The following is a 13,587-nucleotide window of genomic DNA, read 5'->3' as shown; positions in this document are numbered from 1 at the left end:
TGTCTCATCCCTCCTTCCTAAGATATTCCATTCTCTTGACTGTAACTCACACTCTCCTAGTGCCCACCTATATCACAGCCTACTCCTTTTCATTCTCCTTTGACAATTCTACGTTTTCTTCCCTTATTTCAGTTGTCAATGTTCCTTGAGGCTTGGCTGTGGGCTCTTTGCTCTTTCTATACTCTTCTCTAGACATCTATTCTCACAGCATTACGTACTGATGACCCCAGACAAGTACAATCACTAGGATGCCACACATGTATCCTAAGCTTAACATATCCAGGGATGTCTTGATTTCACCCTCCCTCCCATTACTGTTCCTCCTCCAATCCTCTCCAATTTAAATAACACTATTCTTTGTCCATTTTCTTAAAAAAATCCACGAGTCATTTTTGATTTCTCCCTTTCCTTTACCACCTATATGGAATCCATCACCAATTCTTTGCTGAATTATACCTTCAAAATATATCTCACTTTTATCCATTTATATTCATCTTTGCTACCTCTACCGTCTTATTCCAAGCTACCATTAATTTAATGGAGAGAACCAAGGAATAAAAAGTTTTTTCATTGGTCTTCTTGCTTCTAATATTGTTCCAACTTCATATCTAAGCCTTTCTTTTTCTTATGGAGCAGCCAGAGGGATCATGTTACAATCTAAGTCATACCACATCATTCCGTCCACCTAAAAATCTCCAATGATGTCCAGGTTCATAAAAGGAAACTCCTTTACCAAAGGTTTTGTATGATCTGGCCTCTGCTAACAACTCCAAGCTAGTCCCGTGAGATTCTTCCTCTTGCTTTTTGATTCCAGGCACACTGGACACCCTTCACTGTCTAAATCTCACTAATTTATTATCTACCTTAGGATCTTGGCACTTGCTTTTTTTGCTGCCTGAGAACGACTTTTGCTTACTCGTTCCATGTCTGTCACCTTTAGGTCTTAGCTTAAAAGACTTCCTTGTCCACTGTATCTGAAATAGATCTCTCACCCAATTTATTCTAGCATCCTATTGGATTGTTCCACAGCATTGTCTTTATTTACTTTGTTATTTGTTTCCTTGTTATTTTTATCTCTCTACACTGCTTAGCCTGTATCTGATTCAGAATTATATCTTCACAACTTAACATTGTTCTTGGCACATAACAGTCTCTCACTATCTGTTAGTTCAACGAATGAATGAATGAATGAATGAATGAACATGACAAGTCAGAAGAGAATGAAGCTTTATTTTTCTGTTGCCCTGGGCATTTCAAGTGTTCATTTCAGCTATATACTTTAAAAAATATATTCTCTGTCAGTGTTCAATTAATAAAGCTAGCACATGGCACACCAATTTAATTTTCAGGTTGAGATATAGATCATTTGAAAACACTGCAAAGATGTTTTCATTTCTTTGGGAAAATTCTTCCAAATTTACCTAAGTGTATACACTCCCCCAATGTTTGCTTTTCCATTTTAAAATGTTATTAGAGCTTTAAAATAAAAGTTCTTATTTCACTCCTTTGGGGGAAATGTAGTTTTGCTTATTTTAATGACCTACTTAGTAACAAGAAGGTCTGTTAATGAAAATTTGACTCTTGTTCAACAGAAGGATGCAAAAAATCTTACAAGTGGTTGTAGCAGAAGACCAGCTGCCTAAGGGTTTAAAGAGTGAGAAGTGAGTTCCGGCCTTGTCAATTGCTTGTCAATTACTTGTCAATTACAGGGTTATTGAGTAATTCATTGCAACTTTTCTCAGCCTCCTCTCTGACAGAAGGATGATGCCTGCCCTGCTTATCTTTTTGCCTTGTTGTGATAATCTTATTAGACACTGTATGTGAAAATGTTTTCAACATTGTAGAAAACCCTACTCATCTGAAGTCCTACTGTGTTGGTGAACAACCTTGCAAAACTGACCCTAGTGCTCCATTGCCATTTCAGGGAGATTGTAGAAGATGATCTAAGGCAATCATCTCTGTTTATATGTATCTGGAAGCATTTATTATTCCAGATCATTCGCCTCAAAAGACTGACATGCACAAAAGGTTGTATAATCCTTCAATAAATGGAAGTGGGTAAGGGCTGGCTTCCTAAGCTATCTCCTGGTGGTTAGTACCTTAGCTGTGCATTTTTAAGACGGTGTGTAACAGTGTTGAAAGTGGATACGAGCCAAGGGGATGATTTTCTAGCTCCTTTGTGGAATGGTTTACTGTGTGCTGCTTCTAAGCAGGTGCAAGCTACTTCTGGATGGTAGCAGACTGATTTGTTAACGGCTGGAAGAACTCTACCCCTTCAGATGTCCCAATCTAGCTTCTCTCCCTCTGCCTCCTTCCTTCCCTTCTCACCTTTCCCCTTTCCTTCTCTAATGGAGAATGTGGGAGACAAGGGAAAGGAGATCCTGGAGAGATGAAAAGCAGGAACCATTTCAGTTCCTTTTACTTCCCCATTGCAATCTGTGCTGCTGAGTTAAAAATATATAATTTCATTTCCAAATCTATTTCAACCCTTGCCTGTCCTACTGAGCAATCACAAACCTTCCAATTTCAATTCAGATCTTTGCTTTTAGCTTTATTTTATATGGAACACTGCTAAGTTGTATAAACAGATATAAAGTAAATGCTCTACAGAGAGCAGAAGTAGGATTAAAGGAACCAGGGAGTAAATCTGTATTTATAGCACACTGGTCAAAATCTGAATTGTTTTCATTTCATTTATAAAATGTCAAACTTTCCACAAAGTATAAAATGTCAAAGAAGGGATCATACCTGTGGCATCCAAGAGTCTCTGCTAGCAATGATTTTTCTTATTATTTTCAGTGATGCTCATTTATAACATCTTGTAAACAGATTACACATTTTCTGCAGGTGAGAATTACTATTCCTCTGTCACATTTGGAATACTACGTATTTACAGAGAATGACCCACTTCTAAAAAATGAATTACGTTTACCACAAATATTTATGAGCAACAACCCCCAAAATTGTGCTACATGGTAAGTTATTAACAATTAATCAACTGCTAACACTTAAAGTAACGTGAATTCAACCCCTTCCCATAAAGCTATAAAAGGATCTCCAGGTGGGCAATGAAGATCACTTGGCAGAGACAAATAAGATGACTAATATTGCCCTTGAAACATTTTAGCAGTACTGCAGCTAACCAAAATCCAGCAATGTCTTACATAGGTTGATTTCATTCATTTTATTGTCTATATATTATCATGGGAGAGGGTAGTTGGTAAAAAAGATGCAACTCCAATGGATCCCTTCTTCTTTTTGAATTATAACTTGCATTATAACCAACTGCGTAGATATGATTTTAATTTTCAACATTAAATAATAAAACCATATGATGTCAATGATAACTTTTCACTTTAATTTAGGTTCAGGGACATCAAAACTCACTAATGAATATTTAAACTACATGTGATTTCATACGTCCATCATTTTTTTCTTTACTTGAAAGGTCAAGCTTAAAAACTTTATGGGCAGATAAATCGTCTTTTATTGATAATAATATAGCCTTAAATGGCATCACATCATCTGAAACCTTCTCTACAAAATTATTTTACTCTAAAGTGATAATTTCCCAGTCACTTATGAAAGATCGTGCATTGACAAATGATTCACTTCTGTAAGGAAGCCTCTTTTCAGATTTGCATGAAGCCCAATGCGGTGCTCAGCATCCTACCCCTGGAGAGGCAACGTGAAAAGAACCAAGAGAATCTTTCATCCTTCTCATCCATCTTTATCACTGTCAACATACAAAAACTGAATTAAAACCTTCAATGGCTCCCTGTAACCTTCTCAATAAAATCCAGAAAAAAAGTGGCTCCTGATTCCAGAAGACCGGATTCCAGCCTATCATTAATATGCTATGTTTCCCTGTATAAATCACTTTCTCTTTTAAATCTTCAGTGTTCTCCTTTGTTACATGAGGAGAACAAGACTAGACAGACTTTAAAGACTCATCCAGCTCTAATCTATCCACTTCTTTTTTATTTCCAACAATTCTTTATAGGCTGGGACCAAACACCTTTGAAATAATGTCTAATTCTGTCCTCTTTCCCAGGAATATCCTGCTCCCTTTTACCTTCTACACTCCCCATATTCTTATCTCTTAAACACCCTCCATAGGAAGCTTAAATGAAATGCTTCAGTGCTTCTAATATTATGATACTCATCACAGAGTATCTGATAGCATCTCAGTCTTCATGGGTTTGTCTTTTAAATACACAACCTGATCTGGGTTCACATCATGCCCACGCCACTTATTAACTGTGAACTTGGACCAGTCGCTTATCTTTCCAAGCCTCAATTTCTTCATCTGTAAAACAGGAATAGTAATAGCTTTCTCTTGGGGTTGCTGTGAGGGTTAAACAGTAAAGTATCTATATCCTTTAAGCCTATGTCTTATTCAACTCATTTCCCAAGAGGGTAACTAGCTCAGAGTAGTGGGAAGAACAGGAACTTGGTGGTCAGAAGCCATGGGCCAACACTTTGGGTGAAGACACATGTTCTCTCTCTGAACTGGACTGAGAGGGTGTTTGAGGTTAAGAATAATATCTTGAGATTTCTGTGAACCTGGTGCCTAGCACAAGGCTTGCCACATAGATTCTCATTACATAAGCAAAGGGGCTATGAATATGGAAAAGAACAACAGTGCTGTTAATGGATGTGCCTCTATTAGACCCTTTATACACATTTACTGAAGGAAGAAATATAGCAGAAATACCCCTGACTCCAAAGTCTTAGGAGGGTAGTAAATGCCACCTCTCCAAATAAAGTAAACTTTCATCCCAAGGTAGAAAAGAATAGGAAAGGACTGGGTTCTCTAGGACAGCAGGCAGCTTGTGCCCCTGATTCATGTCCTAGGCAGAACGGGGTCGAGGTTTTGGCAGAGGGACTGATTCCACGTGGGAGGACAGGGGACTTCGGATCAGCTGTGTCAAGTGCAACCTGCTCTGAGCAGTGGCCAGGTTAGGGGGCCGTCCATTCTCGGGGCGCAGCGCAGCAGGGCAGCTGAGCCTCGAGCTCCCATTTTGGACACTTCCCCTTAAACCTCGCCCACCCGGCAGTCAGGTCCCGGAAGGTAATTAGTGTTCCGGAGAGGCCAAGCTTCTGAGGGGGCAGGGAGATGGGAAAGTACGGGTGGGGGCGGGTTTCTGGTCAGAGGTCTCATGAAAAGAGGGGAGAGAGAGAGAAAAGAGACAGAGGGAGAGGGAAAGGGAAAGAGGGAGAGAGGGAGAGACTGAGAGATTTTTCATTTTTGCACGCGACGCATACCTAACGATATTCCCACAGACAGACAGACAGGCAGACGCAAAGAGAGACAGACAAGACACACTTGCGCGTTTGAAATCGTTCATACCCCCAAATCCAGGACGCAGCCTGTTGTCATAACCATCGAGTAAACTGTCCAGGATGCGGGTAAAATTTTCCGGGCATAATTTCTCCTCCTTTTGGTTCTGTCCTGGGGATTCGTTTAAACTGCAAACGCACACACACAAAAAAAAAAACAGGGGCGGAGGGGGTTACTTTAAGAATTGATCAGCGAACAGGTGGAAACAGATTTATCTTCTAGGAAAAGAGTCTCTTGCCCCAAACTAAAGGAGGCAGGGCGGAGGGATGGGGGAGAGAGAGAGATGGTCAGGAAAGGCGCACCCCGCGCACACGGACCCCAATATCCACACTCTTCTTGCACCCCGCGCCCCTTCTGCTTTCGGCGTCTACGTGGGCAGAGCAAAGCCCGGCTCCGGGCCGCTGACCTTACAGCGGAGACCAGAGGGTCTAATTCGCCCTGGAGGGGGAGGGGGGGCTGGCGGCCAGAGGGGACCCAGAGCTGGCCCCTTCTCCACCTTCCCCTGGCCCCCAGCACCTCGGGGAACTCACCAAGCCGCCAGGCACAGGAAGTGCAGGAGGGCGAAACTGGCCCCGAAGGACGTCGCGATCGCGGGTACCTTCTTGGCAGAAACCATCTTTGCAACATGCCATACTTTAAGCCTGTTCAGGTTTCCAGGCTCTCCAGATGCCCTGAGCAGGGTGCGAGGCGAGGGCAGAGGCTCTCCGCGGCTGTGCGCACACTCGCGCTCACACTCGCCCGCGCTCACACTCGCCTGCGCTCAGCCAGCCCCAGCCGCGGTGGGCGCGTGTGTGCACGCGGGCCGGGGAGGCGGTTCCTGCCTTGCCTCGCCTCCTCCTTTCCTTGCCGAGCTCTCCAGTGTATGGAGAGCTGTGTATATACCCTTCACACCCTTTCGTGCCCGCACCCCGAGCCTGCTGGGGTTAACCCTGGGTCGCTGGCACCGAAGGGCTGAGCCAAGTTCTTTCCGACCTTTAACCCCAGGCAGCAGAACCAGGGGCTTCCGCCCCTCCTCGCGCTCGCAACGCCCCACCACAGGTGTGTCCCCTCCCACAGCAAAGCTTAGGCTCCACTTGTGCCTCCCGCTGGGATGTGGATTGAACGCTTGAAGCTCCTCTCTCATTAGGTTGTTTGAGGACCTGTTTGTACCCATTTTCAAGGCTGGAGGTGGAGAAAGGGCGACATGGCAGGGCTTGCTGGGCGTGGGGAGTGGGAGACCAGGATAGGGAGAGGGGATCGAATCTGAACGGAAACAACCTCTGGGACTCTCTCCTTCAGGTGTTCGGGGGCGCCGAAGGAAAGAAGATTCTTCCTGGTAAAAGAGGTTGCAACTCACTGGGCGGGCTCTCGCCAAACCGTTAGGAAGTGGACTTGAGCCTCATTCTGTAGTCAACTCCTTTGCCAAGCTGTTGCTGCAAAGATACCAAATTCCTTCACGGTACCCGTAGCCGCCTGGCACGCACAGGCCCTCTGCTTTGTTACTCCATCCTTTTTCTGGAGGGCAGAAAAGAGGTGGAGAAAAGGGACATCTGGTCAAAATCACTTTCACTTCTTGAGACAGTTGACACTCTTTTTCTTTCACAACAGAGCTGACTCGACTTCCAGAATGCTTCAGGGAGGGGGAAAGGATGGCTGGAGAGAGGGAGAGGAGAGAGCAGGAAAAGAGAAAGAGTGTGTGTGTGTGTGTGTGCGTGTGTGTGTGTGTGTGTGTGTGAGAGAGAGAGAGAGAGAGAGAGAGATTAAAATAGGAGGGAAGCCTCACAATTCACTAATGACTTGCAAAGGAACACTAAGCACCATAACTTTAGTGTTTTATTGAACAGAGATAAGCACTTCCAATAGAACTTTCAAAAATGTTAATTATTGGTTCCAAGGGGAAAAGGTGTCTTTCACCTTAATAGTGATGCATATGGAAATGTTTATATGATGGATCAATGACCTAAGTAATTTCTGTAAAGTTAGGTCCCTGGAACCAGTCACTACCAATAATTATGTTCTGTTTAGGACTTTTGACGGTTTGTTCAAAGTCTGATGACTGGTGGACTGATTTGATATGGAAACAATCAAACCAAGGGAGTATGGGGGTTTTGGTTGTTTATTTTTGTTTGTTTGTTTCAATCTTCTGGTTAAAGCTTTTCTTGCAAAGACGAAGGCTTTTCTGATTGCCAAAAGTGCATAATAGCCAGAGGTATGTACTCTCATGGTATTGTATATTGCTTCCTTCATGGCATTTATTATACTTTATCCTAATTCTATCTGTATCATTCTTCTCTTAAAGACTGTAATCTGCTTGAGGGCCTGGGCTGAGTGATTTTTGTTTATCTGAGTTTATTTTTTCTCTTATTACAGTGCATGGCACCTAGTACAAGGAAAATAAATATTTATTGAATGAACAATTAAACGAATTAATGAATCGCTTGTTTCCAGACCCATCTTAATTAATTTGGATGAAATTCAAGCTCACTCTCTTGGAGAAAAAATGGAAATACTAGTGTGTTCCCCAAATATGCCGTGAAAGCATTTGTCGCCTCAGATTATCCACTTAAAAGTTGCTAATACATTATAGTATTATTATATCGTACTATATTATTTCTCCAATCTTAGTGCTTTCCTATACTCTCTAAAACCTAATTCAGTATTTTCTACTTTTCCTTACAATTCCACTTAAATACATATATATATATAAAGAATAGAAAACAATGGCCTTAGGAAAAAAAGTTCCACATAGTTAAAGACAAATTATCTTTAAAATTCCAATTTTAAGTATGTGAAACTAAAACCTTCAAAGGGATAAAAAGAAGATTCCTCCTTTTATATAGCTACTTCCAATTATATTTTTCTTAACTGGTATATAGTACTTAAGATCAGCTGAAGAAAACAGTAGAGACATTTATATCTCATATCTCATTTTATTTTATAACATAGCCTTTCATTTATGCTACCTTTGTATTATTAAAGTTATATGTTGGGTTTTACTGTCTAAAATCTTTAAAATATATATATATATATATATATATATATATATGTCTTGTCTCTATGAGTTTTAAAATAAATCCAGTATTCAAAAAAATTACAATTTACTTTCACCTACAAATATCATTAAATATTCTATTATTTTCCATATAAACTCCTATCCATTATGGCCTAGATTGTGAGTGAACTTTTCCTGTATATAGCTGTGTAGAAGTATGAAGGTATTAAAATTGTACCTATAACTTCCTTCTTTAAAGTTGACATAAGTCTTTGATTGCTATATTCAAGTGCACTACCCCCAAACATTATTATGTTAAGTCAGCAACATATTAAAAATGTATCATAAAGGTCTACATTTGATATGGTGGGATGCAAGTAATACAGATCACCTTACTGCTAAAGTCTTAGGATGGACACTTTGTCCACAATGCCTATGAAATGTCCTGAAAATTAATACAAAACTTTGTATTCATATAAGCATGTACATTTTTTCTGTGTGACTCTACAAAACTGTTATCAGATTCTCAAAGGCTATGAACACCCATAGTATGGACTAATGTTTTAATGTAAAAGGTGACATATATAATAGAACAGTCAACCAAACAGGCAAACAAACATTTGTAACTAATATGTGACAAACATCTCTATCCCATTTGATAAAGTTATCAATTGCCAGTTTCTATAGACTATTATGTAGATCTTGAGTCTCCTTTGAAAGTACTCAGCCTGATTTTTATCAATTTATTAAATGGCAACTAGATTGGTACACAAAAATTTGGGGTGGTAATAAAATGAATAATTTGTAAGAGTTCAGCCTGTTTCTCTTTCTATAATTATTTTTGGTAAAAGATTGAACCAATTTTAACTATTGGAACAGGGTAATGATGTGAATTACTGCTTTAAATTCTGAAGGCTTGTGGATATACATCTAGTTGAAATAGTTCAATTCTTAGAATATAGAAGCTATTGATTATTTTTGCATTAATGCATTTCTCTGTCCTATATATTTAGGACAGGTGAGAAGAATTGATTTGATGCTCTCTAATCATGCCTTTCCTCATTTGTATTAAAACAACACTTCTATGAAAATTTACCTGTTTTCTAATCTGTTATTATTGTCTAGTTGTAGATTTTTATCTCTATTATTAAGACATCCCAATACTGTGTCTATTGTTTTAATGGTTACTACATTAAAAATGACATAAGCTGGGGTACCTTAACAGAATCTATTTGAATAAATATTTCATAACTGATTACTACTTTCAGAATAAGTGTTTATTTTTCTTGGCCATAGAGTTAATGCACATTTAGTTGTTCCAATGTGATTACTTGAAAGAAAATAACATTTAAGCAATATGTGTATCTTATCCAAATAATTTCTATACATGAAATTGGAAAGTCAGCTATTATAGTAAATATTTTAAATTATTAATTGAATATTTTTGTGATTGTCCATGACCAAGTTGGACATTGAAGAAAGTATATCCACACTTAAGAGTCTCCAAGATCCCACATTAATTTAAACTATAATAGGAAATACTAGCTCTCTAATATCAGCTTTTGTGTCATTTGAAAGTCCAATAGTTTATAATAAGTAGAAAGAATACATTTTAAGGTCTTGGAATCCAAGTAATGAATTTAATAAATACTTTTAGGCTTATTTGCAAATAACTAATGATGCACGAAGCATTCTTTTATTTGTTAGACCTTGAATTCTGGAGCGAGTTCTCAGAGTAATTACAGAGATACTATTTTATACCAGACTCCAAAGAACCAAGATTGTTTTTTGTGTGTGAATATTCTATAAACTTTATACAAAGTACTAAGTATTAGAAGGAACATTCCCTTGATTGCATTCATGTACATGTGCGTATTTTCAAAGTTTCTGAAAAAAAATAGAGTGATAGTTTTTTTTTCAACATCTAATAGTCATGATTAGCAAGGGCAATTTATGCATAACCAATAGGGCTCAAAATTAAACATAGCATTACATTTGCTGCCAAGTGCCTATCGTATGATAAGTATATTGTCTTGATTATTTTTCTTTTTTTAGCTAAATTAACAGAAGTTAACTTTCTCTCAATTCTGGAGGCTAGAAGTCTGAGATCTAGATGTCAGCTTGGTTGTTTCTTCTGAGGCCTCTCTCTGCAGCTTATTGGTGGTTGTCTTCTCGCTGTGTCACATGGACTTTTCTCTGTATGCGTGTGCATCTGAGTCCAAATTTCCTCTTCTTGTAAGGACACCAGACCTTACATGGTCCACCCTAAAGACCTCATTTTAACTGAATTACCTTTTTAAAATGTCTATTTCCAAGTAGAGTCACATTCTGAGGCATTGGGATTAAGACTTCAATGTATGAATTTGACGGGAACACAATTCAGCACATAACAGTGGTGATCTGCCTTCAACTATATATAGTAAACAAAATGAAAGTAATGTGCATGTAATGATTTTTTAAATTCATTAAACCACAAAGACATATGTGATTTTTTAATGTCAATAGTAATGATGATAATAATAATCTTTATTATAATAATAGCAATTATCCTTTATTAATAGTTAATTTCATTTAACTCTTCAGAAAAATATGTTTACAGTTAGGTATTATTTTGCTCATTTTATAGGTAAGGAAACTGAGACTTCAAAATGTTAAATAATTTTCTCGTGGTTACATGACCAGAAAATGGAAGGGTCAAGATTTTATTCCATTTCCTTGAAGAACCACTTGATAAATTTTGTTTTCATTGTTTTATTTTGATATATGTGTATATTGTAAAATGATTACCACAGCAATGTTAGTTAACACATCCATCACCTCACAGAGTTACCTTGCGTGTGTGTGTGTGTGTGTGTGTGTGTGTGTGTGTGTGTGTGTATGATGAGAGCATTTAAGAACTACTCTCAGCAAATTTCATGTGTACAATATGGTACTGTTAATTATAGTCTTCATGCTATACTTTAGATCCTTAAAAATTACTCTTCTTTTAATGGAAAGTTTGAAATCCCTTTGATCAACACCTCCCCATTTCCCTCACCCCCAGCCCCTGACAACCACCAATCTACACTGTTTCTATGAGTTCAGTTTTTAAATTCTACATATAAGTGAGATCATACAGTATCTGTTTTTCTCTGTCTTCATTGTCTTGTTTCAAGTGTAATACGGGATTAGTACAACCAATTTGGAAAGCTGTTTGGCAATACGTATACATAAGTTGAACATGATCATAACCTATGATGAGGCCATCCCATGCCTGTTTTATAGCCCATAGAAGCTCTCATACATACTCACAACAAGGGACCTACACAATAGTATATTGTTTGTAATAGTGGGGAAATAGCCACAGATTAAATATCCTTTAACAGGGAAATGGATACATTATACTGTGGTGTAAATGAAGCACTATAAAGCAATTAAAATTAAGGAAATCAAGTATATATCAATATAGATATATGCCAAGAATATAATGTAAGCAAAATAAGTGGCAGAATAATACCTTCAAAAAATTATCATTTATACAAAATTTAAAACATGAAACATAATGTTTTACATTATTTATGGGTATACATGTAGTGATAAACCTGCATGAAAAAATAAACACCAAATTAGAGATAATGGCTATCTGAAGAAAGGAATAGAATAGGAAGAGGAACATTGGCTACTTCAATTATTTATCTAATGAGGCAAATACGGCAAAATGTTAAATATTGATAAATCTGGTTGTAAGGACTTGAGTCTTCATTATATTACTTTTTGGTATTGTTCTGACCATCTATGGCTGTATAATAAACCATTACAAAACTCGCTGGTTTGAAACAACAATTTATGATGATCTCTCAGTGTTCATGGTTTGACCAGGCTCAGCTGGTGGTTCTCCATGGAGGTGCCTCACCCTGTTGCAGTTAGATGGCAACTGGGGCTGTGGTCCTCTGAAGGTTTGACCGAGCTGTCTATGAAGATAGCTTAATGCTTCACGTGACTGACACAACAGCTAGGATATCTGGAACAGTTGGAGGGTTGACTAGATCTCTCTCGATCTCTGTCTTTTGCCTCCTTACTTAGTTAGCGTGGGTTTCCTCACAACAGGATGGTCTCAGGATAGTCAGACTTAGCTGCAAAACTTCTTAAGAACAAGTCTTAGAAGTCAGAGTGTCACCACTATTGCATTCTATTGGTCAAATCAAGTTATAGGACCAAACCACATCCATAAAAAGAGGATGCACATGGGAGGCATGGTTCATTGGGTGGCCATCTTTGAAGACTAGTTATCACATATACTTTTCTCTGTGCCTGAAATATTTCATAGAAAAATTGAATAGCATTTTATATGAGTGGTGTGAATGTTAATTTTATGTGTTAACTTGGCTTGGCTATGGTACCTAGATATGTGGTCAAAAATTATTCTAGATGTTTCTGTGAAAGTGCTTTTTAGATGAAGTTAACATTTAAATCAGAAGTCTTTAAGTAAAGATTACTTTCCCTAATGTGCATGGGCCTCATCCAATCAGTTGAAGGCCTTAAGGAAAAAGACTGACCTACCCAGAGGAAGAGGGAATTCTACCAGCAGACCTTCAGATCTAACCTGTAACTCTTCCCTGGGTTGCCAGCTTGCCAACCTATCCTATAGATTTTGAATTTGCCAGCCTCCATTATTGTGTGAGCCAATTTCTTAAAATCTCTTTCTCTCTCTCAATCCCTATTGGTTCTGTTTATTTGCAGAGCCCTAATCTGACACAAGTGGTATGGGGATATAAGACTAAACGTTTACTGAATCTTTTGGGTATGAGAAAAATTGAATGCTGTGTCCATTCAACAAGTAATTATTTTCTTACCTTTCAAATGCCATTAAATCCTTCCCCAAATAAGTGGTATGAAATTATTATAGAATCCTGAATGTTATCTTATAATAACTTATTGCCATTGTTGTTCTTAGGATGGGCAGTTTTTTGTGACACAGGTAAGGACTCACTTATGATATGTGAGCATGTACAAATGTTAAACGTACATGAGCCATAATTGAGGATCTAAATGAATCATTATATTTTAATTTTGTCTTTTTGATTTTTTAAAAATTTTTATTGGAGTATAGTTGATTTACAATGTTGTGTTTGTCTTTTTGATTTTTTAATCAGCCAAATAATATATGTTCATTATAGAAATTTCGGAGAATATATAACACTAGCAAAAAAAAATATGTACAGTACAATTATTCAAATAAAACACTTTTTAGCTTTCTTTAAGGAAAAAAAGGCTTAAGCCTTTGAAGAAATAT

The 13,587-nt window shown here is 38.1% G+C and overlaps 1 protein-coding gene across 3 annotated transcripts in view; it reads right to left on the bottom strand.

The window, feature by feature from the left end:
- The window catches only part of GABRA4 (gamma-aminobutyric acid type A receptor subunit alpha4), a 61,953-nt gene extending 55,982 nt beyond the window's left edge, over positions 1 to 5,971 (bottom strand). For 2 of the 3 annotated variants that reach the window (XM_059924120.1, XM_059924121.1), the window contains exons 1-2: positions 5,943 to 5,971; positions 5,354 to 5,472 (exon numbers count right to left, since the gene is read on the bottom strand). In XM_059924120.1, coding sequence (XP_059780103.1) covers positions 5,354 to 5,472; positions 5,943 to 5,971 — 148 coding nt within the window. Of the gene's footprint in view, positions 1 to 5,353; positions 5,473 to 5,874 lie in introns of all 3 variants that reach the window. The other variant, XM_059924119.1, reaches the window with a different exon arrangement.
- Between the last annotated feature and the right edge of the window lie 7,616 nt (positions 5,972 to 13,587).

This window comes from Balaenoptera ricei, chromosome 5, assembly GCF_028023285.1.
Source record: "Balaenoptera ricei isolate mBalRic1 chromosome 5, mBalRic1.hap2, whole genome shotgun sequence".
Taxonomy (NCBI): Eukaryota; Metazoa; Chordata; class Mammalia; order Artiodactyla; family Balaenopteridae; genus Balaenoptera; species Balaenoptera ricei.
This window is presented reverse-complemented; position numbering and strand designations above follow the sequence as displayed.